We start from the raw sequence: 17845 nt of genomic DNA on the forward strand, positions 1-17845 counted from the left end.
ATAACGGGTGACGGTCAGTTGTGTCTTATTTACTTTGACGTTCTCTGCGGGGTTCGAAATATACGTGTAATAAATAGAAGAAACGTGTTTTTCTTTCATTTCGCCTGTGCTATAGAGGGAAAAAAAACTGGCGGGCTGGTACCATCCTCTCGTTTACCATGGGTGGGATGTAATTGTGCTCCTCTCTATAGCAACGGATTTACACGTGACGGATTGAAAGACAGTCATGGAAAAGCGAATTATAAATATTAAAATCGCTTCAAAGTATTTTTGGCTTATTTCTGCCGCAGGATTAAGTAAGAAGAATAAGAAAACATAGCCCGATCGCGTTGTGTGTGATTCGCCCTCCCCCGCCGTTGTAGCTTCAGCAAAAAGGAACAGAGTATCAATCTGATGCTGTCCACCGTTTCCAGGGTGAAATTTTCCCCCAGGAAGCATCCAAAAGCTGCTAATTAGAACAGCTAGGGAAAAGATCAACCGAAAAAAAGGAGGAAAAAGAAAAGAGGTTGGGGAAAAAGAACGAAAAAGAACAACAGATCGGCAGAAAAACTGACGACCTCTCGCATTCTGCCACACGAAATTCTGGTACAGACGATATATTTTTTTTCTTAAAGTACCGCAAGAGCATTTTTATTTAATGTTTCAATATCAGAGCAATGGTAGGTGAAGACGCCGTATGGAGGAATTCAATCAATCAGCACCAGCTCCGACTGGACAGCTCCTTGCTTATTTTCCCTTCGAGTCGTGCCGCTCGGTTTGAATATCTTTTGTATTAAACTGCGCGCTGACTTATCGCATCTTATTTTTCTTAATTTGTTAGTAAATAGACTAGGCACCATGCAGCTGGGGTGTCTCTATCCGGGCGGATTTTAGAAAGCCATGTAAAATCGAGCGCCGTCACAATTAATTCATTCTGCTTTCTTCTTGCAGGAACGATTCTTGGGGAACCTGGTCCGCCAAGGGATGTAAAACCGTGCTTACTGATGCATCCCATACAAAATGCTTATGTGATCGTGTGTCTACCTTCGCCATTTTGGCTCAGCAACCAAGAGAAATAGTAAGTATTGTGGAAAATATTATGGTCGTGTAATGCGAATGAAGACATCTAAACCATCCGGAGCTTTATTACGTGTGTGTGCGCGCGCGCGCGTGTGTGAATGTGTGGCTGTGCTTCGTTTCAATGCTTAAGGTAGCGTTGCTGCGTTTATCTGATGCTGTTCAGGTCCATGTGTTAATGTGCTCATCTTTGTAGGTAATTATCCACTTGCGTGTGTAATTATATGCGTGTGCATGTGTGTTGCCGGTGCGCAGACCCCCCCCCCCGCCCCCTATCGCGTACAATTCCGTAAATGTGTACAATTTGTATACAATTCAATTTCATTACATGTAACAGGACCACGTATTTAGCATTTTGAGTTCTTAGTATTTTACAGTTCTCAATGAGTGTGCAGCATCTGAATACTGTGAGGTTTTCCGTTTGGTAGAAATTGGCAAGGCCGTGTCGTGCATCATGAGTAGCAGTCTGAGGCAAGCCAGGCAGCAGTGTGGCTGTAGAAAGGCTGGTGTCTGCCAGTTCTTTAGTGAGGTGTCACTTTTCACTTTTTAATCTAATTTAGTCTTCCCTTTCTGCCCACTCCTCTGTTTTTTCATCACAATTAGTATTCCCTTGATGAAATGAGAATGATCGATACACGTATCAATACTGATTAAGGCGAGCCGCCCCCAAATGAGGAAGCTTGGAATGTTTATTTTAATGGTTGAATAGAAAGGAAGAGTTGTTTTTTTTTCTTTAGTGTGCAGTTTGTGTGTGTGTGTGTGTGTGCATGTGTTTGTTGGGGGGGGTTGGGCTGGGCATTTGTGTTATTTTGTGGGACTCACATCTCCAGTACAGAAGAGTAGAAGACTGTTGTTTGTGTGTGTGTGTGTGTGTGTGCGCGCGTTTGTAAGCATGCACGTGTGTGTGTGTGTGCATGTGTATACAGTGGGCCTGGCCTTTAATACCTCTGATTACAGTGGGTGTATGAGTGATATGTCAGTGTGAGTTGTGAGACCTGGAGGTGGAGACGGAGCGAGGGGCTGTGTCACATGTTGAATTCTGGGATTGGTCATAAATTTCGGGGCAGAGGATAAAACCACGGGTGATGTTCTACTTTAAGTGCGGCGGTATACCGCGGGAATGCTGAAGTGCTGGGGGTGTGGAGAGAGACGGCCTTTGAAAGGCGCGATCACATCAGATGGACGGTCTGCTGACGTACTGCCGTCTGTCAAGCAGCAGGGTCAAACCGTCTGCCTGACAGGCCAGAAAACATGGTCAAAATAAGCCTGGGGTACCCCAGCTAGCTAAGACTTTCTTACTCTTAGACTAAGACTTTTTACAGTAAGACTACCTAACTAAGACTTTTTTACACTAAGACTAACTAAGACTTTTTTACACTAAGACTAAGACTTTTTTACACTAAGACTAACTAAGACTTTTTTACACTAAGACTAAGACTTATTACACTAACACTAACTAAGACTATTTTACACTAAGACTAACCAACTAAGACTTTTTACACTAAGACTAACTAAGACTTTTTTTACACTAAGCCTAACTAAGACTTTTTACACTAAGACTAACTAAGTCTTTTTTACGCTTAGAGCCATCGTTCTGTTTTCTCTGTTGCTTCTTAACATAGTGCCTTAAGTTCTCTGTCCATATTTATTATCTGTATTTAAAGGCCTTTGAAGCATGTTTTACCTAAGGTGGAAAAAGCATAACCCTATTGTCTTCCATTAAGTTGGTAGACACTAATGGCTTTTTTTGTATCAGCTAGGCCAAATCACATTAGGCCAAATGGTCTTAATTAAAATTCTGCCATATTTTACTAATGGTGTGATGTCCCGACATTGAATAAGTACTTTTGTGCGCTTGGTTTAATATTCATGAGTATCTAATTAATATAGGGTCACATGATAACTGCTAAATTGAAATAATGGGAAAAGGGGATCATTTTGAAGACATTAGTCTTTACTTTTGGCTTTAGAAATGTAGAGTTGCCTGAGAATTAGTATCTTAGAAGAAGTTAATAGTTATTACTTTCCATATTAAATTCCAACTAAAGTCAGTATGACCATTTCCATACTCATGGAGTATAGTCAGATATGAGAGCTTATGATCTTACAAAGGACCTAAAATCTTTCACCAGTATAATAATAATAATAATAATAATAATAATAACAACAACCATGCCATTTGTGACCCAACTCAGATATTTCTAGATATTTAGTAGAAATCACAAAATGAAAAAAGTTGTGGGTGATTCCTGATACTAGCCTCAGTAATCAGCCTCAGTCCCTGGGTAAGGTTTTCCAGCTAATCTAGGTTCATTAGTGATGTCCGTTTGGCTGACAGGCTCTGTGGATTCGTGCTGAAGCCCACAGTTAGTGTGCCTTCACTGTGCCTCTTTCACAGGCTCTGTGGATTTGTGCTGAAGCCCACAGTCAGTGTGCCTTCACTGTGTCTCTTTCACAGGCTCTGTGGATTTGTGCTGAACCCCTCAGTCAGTGTGCCTTCACTGTGTCTCTTTCACAGGCTCTGTGGATTTGTGCTGAACCCCACAGTCAGTGTGCCTTCAATGTGTGTCTTTCACAGGCTCTGTGGATTCGTGCTGAAGCCCACAGTCAGTGTGCCTTCACTGTGTGTCTTTCACAGGCTCTGTGGATTCGTGCTGAAGCCCACAGTCAGTGTGCCTTCACTGTGTCTCTTTCACAGGCTATGGAGTACTCAGGAGTGCCCACCGTGACCCTGATTGTCGGCTGTGGCCTGTCCTGTGTGGCCTTGATCACGCTGGCGGTGGTGTACGCGGTGCTGTGGAGGTGAGTGCACCGTGTGTGGACGAGCCCAACGCAGGTCCTCACACACACAGTATGTACTCATACAGAAGAGATGGGCAACAGTATCCATCTCACAAACACACACATACACATAGACGCACACACACATTCACACACACTCGCACGCACACACACACATACACACACATCGTTTCTACGTCAGGTGGTGAGTTACGTCAGGGCCATGTGACAAAGCGGTTCGATGAAATAACGATGCGATGCAATAACAATCGAGATTAATATTGGCAATTCAAGGATATTTCTGCTGCAGTACATGAATATGGAAGCTTATTACTGAATGTAGGAGGTGACATCAGATGGCTTAAACGAAATGAATCTGGATGAGACGGCATTACCAAATGTACTGAGGAGATGAATGCTGGGTTCGATGGAAGACAAGGGCTGGCTTTTCACTCCCTTTTCCTTGTTTCTTTCTCCCCCGATCTTCAGGTACATCCGATCGGAGAGGTCAATCATCCTGATCAACTTCTGCCTGTCCATCGTGTGCTCCAACGTGCTGATCCTGGTGGGGCAAACGCAGACGCACAATGCGGTAAGTCCACGAGCTTCCTCAGCTTTCCCGCCCGGCTTTGATTGTACCGCGGATTTCGCCAAGCACGATGTGCGTCTTCCTTTTCTCCTTATAGGGTTATTATTACGAAGTTCTGTAACACAAAAACCCGGTGGAGCACGGAGGCCACCTTTGACTCCGCCTGTAGTTAATGCATCGCTGTACATTTTATACAGAATGTGCCTCTTGTGTTCACGCGTACTCGATATACAAGGTATATTTTTCCCTAAGCTTTTTGGTAAAAAAAAGGGTCCTGGGAGTCCAGCAGACGCACAGTCTTGGAGTAACGACTGCTGTCACAGATCCCGGTGCCAAGACTCCCGAGTCTTCAAGTGGCGCCGCAAAATATTTAGATATTCGAGCCCCCTCCTCGGTTCCCGCTGAGGAAAGCGTGCCCTACGCTTAGCTCTTAGCTCTTTACTTTTGAACCGTTGGGAAGGTGCGCCGCGTGCTACGTTCCTGCGTTCCCTGCGTGCTTACGTCTGCTCTGGGCACGCTCAGACGTGTCGGAAAGGTTCGAGAGTGCGTTTTCGGCTGATGGACGCGCCCTGTTTTGACAGTTTGACCGGCGCATCTTGACTAATAATTTACCGGGTGGAATTTCGCGTCCGTCCCTTCGCCACGGCGCCTTGTCGACGGCGCGCCGCTCTCCGTCGGATCCGATCATCGGCCCAGTTTGCGCACGGTTCCGCAGGGGTGGCCCGCGTGGAGTCATGAGGTCCGCATTCCCGTTGCGTTTCCTGTGCGACAGGAAATACCGTCCCCCGCTGTCCAGCAGCTTCAGGTCGGAGCGCCCGTTCGTCTGAAGGACCTACGGCCGCTCCGGCCGCACGCCGTCGCCTCATCGGAGTTCAGGAGGCGCCGTCGGTCGGCCATCGTGGGCGATATCGCGCGCAGCACGTGCGTTACGCTCCCCCGTACGCCAGCCCAAGTCGGGATGCTGTCTAGGTGCTGCCGCCGCGTCTGTAGCCGGTAGGCTAGCGCTCACGTTCTGAGCGACGTGACACGTCTGTGCTTCACAGGGCCCCGGAGGTGTTTTCCGAGGCCGGTTTTTTCCACCCGCCCAGGTGCGGCCTGGGATCCAGCGTGCGCTCTTTTATTTCGGGCTGAAGTGCGACTTTGAAGATTTTTGTCTGGTCGTGAGCTCGCCTCCGGCACCCTGTCCCGTTGGGAGCACTCCGCTTCGTAAGAAGAGAAAACACAGATCATTGAATTTCCCCTGCTACCCCCCTACCTCCCCATCCCACCAATCCCCCGCCGCCACCAACTCGCTTCAGCCTTGGAGCGGTTAACCGGTTTCCCGCTCGACCGTTGGCGTTCCCGCGACGTTCCCGCGTCGTTAGGCCGCTTCGTCGTCGCGTTTCCGCCACGCTTCGGCGGCGTACAGAAAAGCGTTATCCGTCGGGGGTGGGGGGCGGGGGGTGCAGGTATATTCAAGGTGAATTCCAGCGGAGGCCCTGAGGGGGTCATCCCCGCGGGCTCGCGCTCTTGGCCCCGCCCCCCTCTTCGCTGAAGCGAGGCCCGAGAGCCCGATTCCATCACGGTGAAATGCGGTCCGCTTGTCGCCGGCGAAGCCCCCAGAGACACGATCTACGGTTCTCCCTTAGGATTGTGGGAAAGAGTGATCGTGTGACTCGGGGTTTTTAGACTCGATCGCCTGAACTGCCTTTAGGCCTCCTTTTATTCAGAATTACGGCCCGTTTACTAATGTTACATTACAGGCAGGGGTGTCCAGTTAGGGGCAGAATCCACCGATTTGGGAGGTCAGAATTCCGGACGCGGTTCGGGAATTGAAACTTAAGTAAAAGCGAAATAAATAAGGTGAACTCCGAGGGCCTCGGGCCTTGGCATGGTTTTGGAGACGCGTTTCGAGCGAGCGCGCTGTAAAGAAAGATTAACGGGCGTAGGAAGAAACTTCCAGATCGCTTTCAAATAAAATGGAGATGTTGTTTTAATTGGTTTAAAACGGCTGGTGCCTATTAAAAAAAAAAAATCGCAGCGCTTCCATAAACTCAAGGCTTCAAGGGGGTGTCAGCGGAGCGAACTGGAGGCAGAAGTAAACAACCTCGGGGTGGTTACCTTTCTGCGTTAGCGCGGCAAAGTGGCTCTCTCACCCCCATAAAGCCAAAGTCGCTCGCCCCCTCCCCTGCCCTGTCAATCATCCCCTCCCCTCCCATAGAGCAGAGTCACTCACTTCTTCCTTCCCTCATAAATGCCAGAGTCACCAGTCACTCAACTGCTCCCCCCACCTCCTGTGAAACAGTCACTCACCTCCTTCTGTAGAGCAGAGCTGCTCACCTCCTCCCTTTCCCTCCCCTCCTGTAGAACTGCCACTCACCTCCTTCTGTAGACCAGAGTTTCTCACCTCCTCCCTTTCCCTCCACTCACCTCCTTCTGTAGAGCACAGTCTCTCCCCCTCCCCTTCCCTCCCCTCCTGTAGAATTGTCACTCACCTCCTTCTATAGAGCACAGTCTCTCACCTCCTCCCTTTCCCTCCCCTCCTGTAGAACTGTCACTCACCTCCTCCCTTACCTTTCCCTCCCCTCCTGTAGAACTGTCACTCTCCTCCTTCTGTAGAGCACAGTCTCTCCCCTCATCCCCTTCCCTCCCCTCCTGTAGAACTGTCACTCACCTCCTTCTGTAGACCAGAGTTTCTCACCTCCTCTTACCTTTCCCTCCCCTCCTGTAGAAATGTCACTCACCTCCTCGTAGACCACAGTCTCCCCTCATCCCCTTCCCTCCTCTGTAGAAATGTCACCCCCACCCTTCACCCCCACCCTCCATCCCAACAGTTTTGTCAAATGCACACAGTTCATCCGCTCAATTTAACATCTGCCTTAGACTGATCTTAACATGCCTGATGCTGCCATTTTATTTTGCTGATATCTGACCACAGGTGAGCCTGACTGTGGCTAGCATTGGGCCGGTTGCGCTGAGGTATTTATGTTTAAACTGGATCAGATTTATGTGAGCCTCAGATGTACACTACGGTTTCTTTCCCGGACTTTGTTTTAGTAGTCACTCAGAGCTCTGAAAGTCACACGGAAACAAGGGCGTTTCGCGAATAAATCAGCGGATAAATAAGTAGATTGCTGTCATGCGGGTTAGGCTTCGCCGTCCCTGATTGGTGGAGGAGGGCGGCGAAATGATTTGGGTGGCCCGAGCTCCTCAAGGTTTCTGCCGCGCAGTCGCCACACTGCCAACTTTCCCCCGAGGGCAGGAGGAGGACAGAGAGGAGCATTCTGGGATTCACTGCATTCCTTCCCTAAAAAAATTTAAAAAAATAAATAAACTTTGGATGATTTCATTTATCATTAAATTTAGTTTGTTGAACTTCCGCTAATTTATATAAAGGAAATAAAAAATGAAAGTACCCAAATAGGGCACTAGAGAGGAAATGTTCTGGACAGATGCTCAAGGGTAATGGTACAACCAAAGCAATAAATACTCTTATTTATTTATTTATTTATTTGTTTGTTTATTTATTGTTCCCTGCAAGATGATATCCGAAGTTAGATTATGTTTCTTTTTTTAAAGGCTCAGGCAAGGCAGAGCGTGTGACTAAAAGCTAAGACAACGCAAAGCTAAACTGTAGTGATTTAGACATTTTATTTTAGGGGAGTTATGATGGAATGAAATGAAGAACTGATAAAGGGGAGCAATGTTTTATTTCTGTAGCCCAGTCAAGTCACGCCTCCCAAACTGGTCTTTGCCATGGGGAACACCCCACAGTGTGTCTTCTCGAATGTCTTTTCAAAAGTCGGGCTGATTAAAAAGCTCAGCCAATTATTTGGAATCTTGTTGGAGTGCCATAAATCTCGTCTAATCGCGTCTTCAGATGAGTTCAGCATTAGCCTCTTCCCATTGGCTGGAGCTGAGAGTGCCCATTGACTCTCTTTGCCCCTGTTGAAGTGAGGAAGTGAGAAAAAGCTTAATTATTCTCTTTGACTGTAACTGGACCCCCTGCTGAAGGCTGTGAACAATATCTAACGATGTGTATATCTTTAGATATAATAACATGTTTAAACATAGTGAAACCAAACAGACGAGCAAATACACCGTCTTTGCATTGCTCTCTGTGGTGATCGCATGGAGAAGAAGCATCTGTCCCCTGCAACGTCACTTCGTCTGGTTGGGGGGACTTAAAGAGGGTTGGTGTGTGACTGCCACACAGACTCTTGAAGCAGGAACGTTATAACTGCAAAGTACAGCATGTTGTCTTTAAGTTTCACGGACCGTGAGTTTAATAGCTATTTTTGGGTTATTTTGCTTCTTTTTTATTCTTTCAAAAGAGTAAATAAACTGCCGGTACATTGGAGTCCACTGTTGCTTGCTCTCCATTAGCCAGAGCCTTTATTGACAGTGAGTTCACAGTTCACTGGGTAAGAAATGGGGGTGTTTTCTGTGAGCTGGCCTGAGCCAGAGTAGGGTTTGCAGACCATTAAGGGGGAGGGGAGGGGGGGGGGGGGACTTCACCATTTAACAGCTCAGCAGTTCACATTGTGGTGAATATCGATAACGTCCAAAGCAAACACCACAGTTTCAGTTTCACTGGTTTTATTTATTTATTTATTTATTTTACCCTCATTATGTAAAAATATTAACATATTTTTATATATATATATACATATATAATATAATATAATATAGTATAATATAATATAATCCCGCTTCAGAACCACCTGAAGGTTTGCATGGTCAGTGCTCGGAGGAGGCGGTCCGGTTCCCCCCACAGTGAAATCCTGTAGGCGGGTGTTTATTTGTCACGAAAATCGATGCTGTTTGTTCGTCTCGACGCACCCGCGTCTTGAGTGGAAATCAATGGGGGGCCTTTGATAGGATTGATTAAAAGTTTGTGCTGCGGTAAGCGCAAAAACGGAGGCCGTCTGCAGACCAGGGCCGAGCGCGGTGCGGTTCAGCGTCCCTCCCGCCCGCTCGCGCCGCCGCGAACACCGCCGCCTTCCCGCTGCCGCGAATAAATAGCTTACCGCAATAAATAGTGTTAAAAAATGCGAGTTTGCACGACCTACCTGCTTGACCCATTTCTTAGACCAAAGTCTCAAATGTTTATTTAATATATTATTATTATTATTATTATTATTATATTTATTATTATTAGTATTATTATTATTTATTATTATTATTATTATTATTATTATTAACCCACTGCTGGGAGTTGTTTCCATTCAAGAAGCAGTGTAAATTAGCTCAGCGAATGTTACCATAGCAACGGTGTAATCTTCCTCCTCGAATGGAATTTATTCTCGTCTTATTGTCATTCTCCTTTTATTTGGGAGGGAAGGCAGGAAATCAAGACTTTTGTCACTGGATTGCTTTCTGAGATGTCAAAAGCTGAGGATGCGTGCACAGGAAGTGCTGCACAGGAAGCCCGTATTTGGCTTACAGAGAACCGGTGGAACGCTGCGTGAAATGGAGGTGGGGGCGCGGTCAAATGTGCACGTCTCCATCTTCGTCTGCGCCGCCTCTCCCGCCCCCTCCTGGCAGGGCTGCCAGCGGCCGTCTGGCGGGGCTTCGCGGGGGGTCTGTCTGCTCGTGCCCAGCCCAGCTACACCCCCTCCCTAAAAAAAAAAACCAGTTTCCGGAGAACTGGGCCCTGTGATCCTGCTTACCTTCCGCAACAAGCTCGCCTCAATGGACTTCCTGATGTTTGGCAAAAACGCGCTGCGATATAACTGGGTTCAGCTCAGGGAGTGCGACCTTGGAGCTGTCCGTCAGTATGGGAAACGGGGCGGGGCCTGGCGTGCCGTATCCCGGGGAGACGGGCCTCTCTAGCGCTGCTCAGACTGTAAAGCTCTCCGTGAGCGTCCTGGTCTTCCGGAACGTTCCGGGCTGAGCCGGCCAAGCGTTCCAACAGCACCCACGGCAAACATTACCATTACCATTACCCAGCATTTCTCCATTGGAATGGCTGGTGTGTGGACCCGCAGTCCCACTCAAGGGCAGAAAAGGGCCATTTTCTGCGTTTACCTACTGATGTCAGCAAATGAGAAGAACAAGCCTCAATGGTACATATCCACTGTGAATTAACAAGCCGAGTAATTTCCTTACTTACCGTTAACCTTTAAAATTTTTATTAGATTGTTGTTTTTGTATTAATTTGTGTTATGTTAATTACAATGTGATTCTATGGAATCTCGCAGAAATGAAGGAGGAGAGAACGTTGTGTAAGTTATGTATACACATATACACTATATATATTGTTATCTCCGACTATACATCACGTGCATTTGAACCTGTTTCATGGTGAATTACTCTGCACTGATTGTCCTGCCAAGCTCATAATTCAAACCCAGCCCGCAGGCTTCCCAGTGCATTATGGGTAATCACATATACGGTAATAGAGTGTGCTCCTCTATCTTTTTTTGCCACATTTTCAAATGACAAAAATATCAATCTGATGAATTTTATCATCCTTTCATTTATCTCGGAAATAGAAGACGTCTTGGTTTTTTCCCCCCCCCCTGAATTAAGATGGTGGCTAGATTAAACCCGTGCGTCTCATTGGCAAAGTAAGATGCTCCTGGCTTGTGTTGGGGTTTGTAAATGCTTTGCAACTGAAGGAATGCCCAGGCGCCTTTGGCCAGACCTAATGTTGAGTTGATCGGAAGGCTTGTCGGGAGCTATCAAGCTTCCAGTCCTCCAGTTGTTTCATTAGGGGAGTTGTGCAGGAACAAGCCGCCGAATTTGTGTCTGTTGCTCACTGAGTTCTCATTTAGTTGGTTTTTATAACAAGCGCGTGTAGCTTTTGAGCCCACTACGCAGCATAGCGGTTTCCTTCTGGGATCTAAAATGGGATTTTCTAGAACGTACAACCCAGCTTCAGCGGAGAAAGCCCCTTTCAGATGTGCTCTGCCCGTTGTAACAATCCGTTACAGTGTAAAACTCTCTGACGTCTTGCAAATGAAAGTAGGTGAATTTGTGGTCATTTCCTGTCTCTGAGTCGGACCCCTTGATCACGGAATGTTGCACAAGGATGTATTGACAGAAAGAAGAAAACAGTTTTCTTGATATCCTGCTTATATCCCCCCCCCCCCTCTTCCTGATTGGTGAAAACTGTAAGGAGGGCGGTGCCATTGAAAATTAGGGCGGTGTCTACACTGTGGAGAGCTTGTTTCAGCTCGCCCGCTACCCACAGTGCACCCTCGTTTACATACGACTCTGGGCCTCACCTGCGAACCACAGGCAGCTTTACTCACCCATTACCATCCAGGCTCCGGCGTGTTCCATCACGGGTGTACCTGACAATCGGGTCGCCCTGGCAACCTGATGACCATGAAGAAAGGGCCATTCCGAGCCACCGGCGTCACATGGGCTGTCTGAGGCCGGCCGGGACCACCCCTGCTTCCGCGCTGGAATGTTCAGCACTGCGCGCGGCCCGACGGGAACTGGCCGCAATAGGCTCCCTCCGTCGCCATGGCGCTGTAACCAAGGTTTCCTGGGCAGCGAGTGTATTCTTAGCTCCCCAGCTGTTACAGTATTTGAGTAATAGCACAGGCGGAAGGCGGGGACGGAGAGGTCTGGACCGAGGCGAGACGGGGGGTTCGAACAGACGGGGGGGGGGTCTGGAAGGCCTCCGCCTCCCTCGCCGTTCACGGATTCGCGGGTGTTCGTCGTCAAGCAGAAATAACCTCTTTGTTGTTGGGGCGTTCCTTTGGGAATGTTGCGTCTGAGATGTGACTTCTCTGTCTGCTTTTTGTGTGTGTGTGTGTGTGTGTGTGTGTGCATGTGTGTGTGCCTTGTTTGACTTTTGTTTCGGGTCACGTATTGGTGAGCTTAAGCATGCAGTCTGAAGGCGGGTAGCCTTTGAAGAGTACGTCTTTTCAAAATTCTAAGTCAGTGTTCTAGAACTCCATTGCTTTCAACTGCCAGTAGTGATTGTGACATCAGCATTAGAATGTTGCAGTCAAGAACATTCTAATCACATATTTGTGATCTCGCACCTTGAAGGCTTAATGGCTGTTGGACTTACCTGGGCTCTGGCTGGCTGTGGATTCTGAGAGTATTATTGTGAAACAGAGCAGCTTTGGCATGTTCATAGTTTCTGTCCCTGGCTTATTTTATTGTGCAGTACAATAATTTTCTAGCAGATTATCCCATACAACACTCTCGGTCATCCACCACCCCCCACCCCCCACTCCCAAACCCACCCCCTCACGCACACAAACACATACATACTGCAGGATTCTGTCTTCTGCAGGATTGCTACACCTTTAAAAGAATCCAATCACAGAGATCAGATTCTGTCTCCCCCCACCTTCTTCCTGATATCCTCATCCTCATCTCAGAATCGATGCTGTACTTTGACAAAGGTAATGAGGGCTTTGGCAGGGGTTGGTGTGTGCCCAAATCTCATTGGTGTGAGTGTGTGTGTGCGTGTCTGTGTGTGTGTGTGTATGTGTGTGTGTTTCTGGGTGCATAGTTCATAGTAAGTTTACCCTTCCTGTCTGGGCACATGCACTATGTTCAGTGTGTGCCCCCTCTTCCAAGCTGACTGCGACTTTGATATGATTGACAGGCAGGGAGCAAGGTGAACCCTGGGAAACAGAAGCTCTCTGTCACACACGAGCGAGAGCTGGGCACACATTACACCCCCTGATTCATTAAGCCTCGAGTTCCATCACGCCTCAGCACAACTAAACAAATGAACGTGTCCGTATTTAACCGCAAGTTGTGTCTTTACCGAAGCTTATCTGCTCGACAGCTGCGGCTGGGTCTTTGCTGAAACAAATTGTGACCCACTAGACTCTCTTATTGTGATTGAGGGGCTGGCTTTTTTCCCCACACATCAGTGTAGCGGTGGGCTAACAGTAGACAGACGCAGAACAGGGGAAACCAGCACAGAATATCTTTTTTTTTTTACTCAGAACCCGGAACAGGACCGAATACAAGGCCTCCGTCCATCCCCTTTCCCCAGTGTCAGCTCCCACCTGTTCGCAATGTTGAGCCGACAGTCCGTTTCCCCCATTCTCCTCTAGTACGGACGTCAGAGTCTGGCTCGTTTAAAGAAAGCGAAAAACACGATGACAGCATTCAGTCTGCCTCTCCCAGGACCTCTGAATTTTCTCTATCAAGCGTCGCTCTGTGTTGCTAATATCAAAGTTAGACTTTTTTTTCTCTTTTCACGCGCATCAAATTTCACACGTGTTGACAGTTTCAGAGAGTCCTGTCTGTAGCGAAATTGATTTTTTTTTTTTTAAATTTCGCTCAGGAATAAGGCAGCGCTCAAAACGCATTGTTAAGTCATTACAGGAGTCGTTCTATTTCGAGAAACGTGATTTATTTTTGTCTCATGAATTTGCCATGAGGTGTGTCGGGGGTGTTAATTGGAAGCTTTAAAAGAACAGCGCTCCTTCCAGTGGCTCAACACAACCGAAAAGAACACCGCCACCACGTTAATATTGCATAAACGTTTGACATGGAGTATTACACGGTGGCGTACTGTATGTGTCCTCGGCTAGCTCAGAACTGTTGCTCCTCACCCCGCAACGGCACTGAAGATGTATTATAGATGCTAAGAGCGCGGGGGGTCCTGCCGCGTGCTCTCGTCAGCGCTTTGGAGAACGGTTGAACCGCTCGGTTTGTATTTACTGGCTTCCGTCTAACCCCGGCTCTCCTGGCATCCGTATGAATAATTTGTCATTTTAAGTGCTGCGCTTGTTTTAACCCGGTTGTTCGGTGATGGGTGGGGGGGATGGTCTTACACCCAACGAACGGCAGCATCTTTCATAAATATTGATGGGGAGACGGGGAATAACGTCGAAATACTGATGAATCGGAGGCTCCGATAGCAGACTATCCGTTTCACCACTGCTTCAAATATAACTTACATTAATTGATTAAGAAAGATGGCTTGGTGTGAGGGCTAACAACATGTCTTAAATGACCATTAGCGGATATTTCATACAGCACCAGAGAAGCTTTGGTATTTATGAGTGATATGAGAGCCAGTGAATTGGTAATGCATCTCTATGTAGTACGGGGTTTAATTACTGCGTGCTCGCTCCTTTTTTGTGAGGGATGGATAGATGGAAAAGATCAAAGCCGCGTGTTTGAAGCTCTTTCCTTCCTTCGAGGAAGAACCTCACGCGGTGAAGCCGCTCCAGGACGCATCTCACAAGTTCCTGGTCTGCATGTGGGAGTGAAACTGTCACTGGAAAGGCTGAGAGATTTCTAAATGGTTTTGAGTTAGGTTCAAAGGTTGAAGGTTACAGATCATGGTCATTGGTGTCGAATGATGATTCGGTGTCTGTGGTAGCGTATGATTTCTCAAGGGAACTTGTGTTAGAAAGAGCAATGGGTTACTCTTTTTACACCTCCATGTGAGAAACAGAGATGCTTAAAAAATGTCAGTTACCCCATTCATAAGGAAAACATAGTCAAACATCTCCACGTAAGCGCCTTCATCAGCGAAAGGCCGCTGTTCATTCACACCCCTCTCCTGTGCAGGGCTGAGTGGAAGGGCTTCCGAACTCGGCCTTCGCTCGGTCGTCTCTTCCTCCCCTTTCCTCGTTCAGGGCATGTGCGATACCTGGACTTGTCATTTCCCGCTCACCACATTAAACAAACAAAACGTTTTACTCACCCTGACAGCAGCGAGCTGCAAGCAGCGGGTACGAGACTTAGCCTGCTCCACCATATCGCCACTTTGTGGAGGCCAAACCCCTTACTGCCACATCACCAGTCTGTGGAGGCCAGACCCCTTACTGCCACATCACCAGTCTGTGGAGGCCAAACCCCTTTACTGCCACATCACCAGTCTGTGGAGGCCAGACCCCTTTACTGCCACATCACCAGTCTGTGGAGGCCAAACCCCTTTACTGCCACATCACCAGTCTGTGGAGGCCAAACCCCTTTACTGCCTCATCACCAGTCTGTGGAGGCCAAACCCCTTACTGCCACATCACCAGTCTGTGGAGGCCAGACCCCTTACTGCCACATCACCAGTCTGTGGAGGCCAGACCCCTTACTGTCACATCACCAGTCTGTGGAGGCCAGACCCCTTACTGCCACATCACCAGTCTGTGGAGGCCAGACCCCTTACTGCCACATCACCAGTCTGTGGAGGCCTACCCTTTACTGCCACATCACCAGTCTGTGGAGGCCAGACCCCTTACTGCCACATCACCAGTCTGTGGAGGCCAGACCCCTTACTGCCACATCACCAGTCTGTGGAGGCCAGACCCCTTACTGCCACATCACCAGTCTGTGGAGGCCTACCCTTTACTGCCTCATCACCAGTCTGTGGAGGCCAGACCCCTTACTGCCACATCACCAGTCAGTGGAGGCCTAACCTTTACCACCATATCGCTCCAGAAATACTGCACCCAGGCTCTCTGCCTCATCTGACTCCCTGAAATCCGAAAGACGACTTTGAAGGTTGTGTCACATCATATGCCATAATAAGAGTTTCCTGGTTAAAGGTTGCAGGCTCGATTCCCGCATTGGACACTTCCATTGTTCTTAACCTGCATGGCTTTGCTATATATCTATGGATATAAATGTATGTTGTGTAAAAAGTCTGTAACTTGCTCTGGATCAGAGACTCTGATAAATGCCTCTAATGTAAAGAAATGCAGGTTTATGAGTGTAGAGGACTCATTTGTTGGGGATGATGAAATATTGCAGGCTGGGGATTCTGAAGCTTGTTTTCCATTGAAATCTTAAGGACATATTATGCTAAACACTTTTACTCAGCATTTAAGCATTTCAGTGTACCTTCGGGGGTTGAATCCAGCATTCGATGAACTGGACAGAGAACTGAAATACAAATGGAAAACTGAATATTGAAACAGTAGCCCTGAGTCTGTTATAGGTCTGTGTACTCATTCTCCCAGATTCAATTTCAGGAATAATGCTGTGAACTGTTAGGTCATGGAGACAGCACGGCTCCTGTCTAAAGGGCTCAACTCGTTTCATGAAAGCCTTTTTCGGCAGCCTGCAGTGGGTGTGGTCTCAAACAGGAAATGGGTATTCGACATGGAGGGAACGGGCCTGTCTGTCTGTCTCTCTCTGTCAGTCATGGTGAACAGTGAGGCTTGGATTTTTTATTTTTTGGCAAGCACTTCCAAGAAGGAGCCAAGAAGGGAGCCGTCATTATAGACGAAGGAACGCTGAGGAACCGCGGCCCCGCCTTGCAGGATGTCTCTCTCGCCGCTCTCCCCGGTTTCCCTTGTTTGAGACCCTTCGCTGTATTGCGCCTAATGTACTTTTTTTCTATGGGGGTTTTATGTAAAAGGCAACCCACATAGAACGAGCATAACAATGCAGCGTTGCCATGACAACACAATCGGAGCGGTCTTTAAGCGATAGCTGCATAATTCTGACTCTTTGAGGGAAACGAGGGAGGTGGAGATAGCGAGGGCTCGGTCGATCGCTCGCTGAAGAGAGCAGTGAGGAGGATGCATCTCAACAGGTCTGTCCTTTAGCTTGGAGAGGGAGTATAGATGCTCAGAGATGCTGTAGGTCTGTCCTTTAGCTTGGAGAGGGCGTATAGATGCTCAGAGATGCTGTAGGTCTGTCCTTTAGCTTGGAGAGGGAGTATAGATGCTCAGAGATGCTGTAGGTCTGTCCTTTAGCTTGGAGAGGGCGTATAGATGCTCAGAGATGCTGCAGGTCTGTCCTTTAGCTTGGAGAGGGAGTATAGATGCTCAGAGATGCTGCAGGTCTGTCCTTTAGCTTGGAGAGGGAGTATAGATGCTCAGAGATGCTGTAGGTCTGTCCTTTAGCTTGGAGAGGGAGTATAGATGCTCAGAGATGCTGTAGGTCTGTCCTTTAGCTTGGAGAGGGAGTATAGATGCTCAGAGGCAGTGCAGAAGATACAGATCCACAGGTTGCTCACCTGAGTGATGTTGCGGCGTCACCACGCATGACTGTGTTCGGGAGCGATCTTCTGAGCAGTGTGACTTGAGGGGCGACGCTCTGCTCGGCGTGATCTGGCGAGACGCCCCATTTAGAGTGATTTGTGGGCGATCACACGGTTAGCTTCATGCTTGGCCGGGCGGGACACGGGCTGGCTGTCAGTAGCGAGGGTGAGCACGCAGTTCGGTATTGTGACTCCAACCCTTCAGGGGCTCTGACTGGGTACAGGCATACTGAGAAACGCAGCACCATGAAACCACGCACCCCACCCCTCACAACCTGTCCCCACAAACAGCACACCCCCATGCTTATGAAGACTGCTTCCTTAGTTGCTTTATAACCAGGAAGTGCAGTTCCTTAGTAACTTAGTAACTTGGTAACCAGGAAGAGAACTTCCTTAGCAACTTAGTAACCAGGAAGAGTGCTCCTTTAATAACTTAGTAACTTAGTAACAAGTACGAGCACTTCCTTACCAACTAAGTAACCAGGAAGTGCAGTTCCTTAGTATTTTAGTAACCA

The 17845-nt window shown here is 47.8% G+C and overlaps 1 protein-coding gene across 7 annotated transcripts in view; it reads left to right on the plus strand.

The window, feature by feature from the left end:
* Positions 1 to 17845, plus strand: part of adgrb3 (adhesion G protein-coupled receptor B3) — a 202591-nt gene that overhangs the window by 154625 nt on the left and 30121 nt on the right. For all 7 annotated transcript variants that reach the window (XM_064316727.1, XM_064316723.1, XM_064316721.1 and 4 more), the window contains 3 exons: positions 931 to 1057; positions 3755 to 3858; positions 4327 to 4429. In XM_064316727.1, coding sequence (XP_064172797.1) covers positions 931 to 1057; positions 3755 to 3858; positions 4327 to 4429 — 334 coding nt within the window. The remainder of the gene's footprint in view (positions 1 to 930; positions 1058 to 3754; positions 3859 to 4326; positions 4430 to 17845) is intronic.

The sequence above is a fragment of the Anguilla rostrata genome, chromosome 18 (genome assembly GCF_018555375.3).
Source record: "Anguilla rostrata isolate EN2019 chromosome 18, ASM1855537v3, whole genome shotgun sequence".
Classification (NCBI taxonomy): Eukaryota; Metazoa; Chordata; class Actinopteri; order Anguilliformes; family Anguillidae; genus Anguilla; species Anguilla rostrata.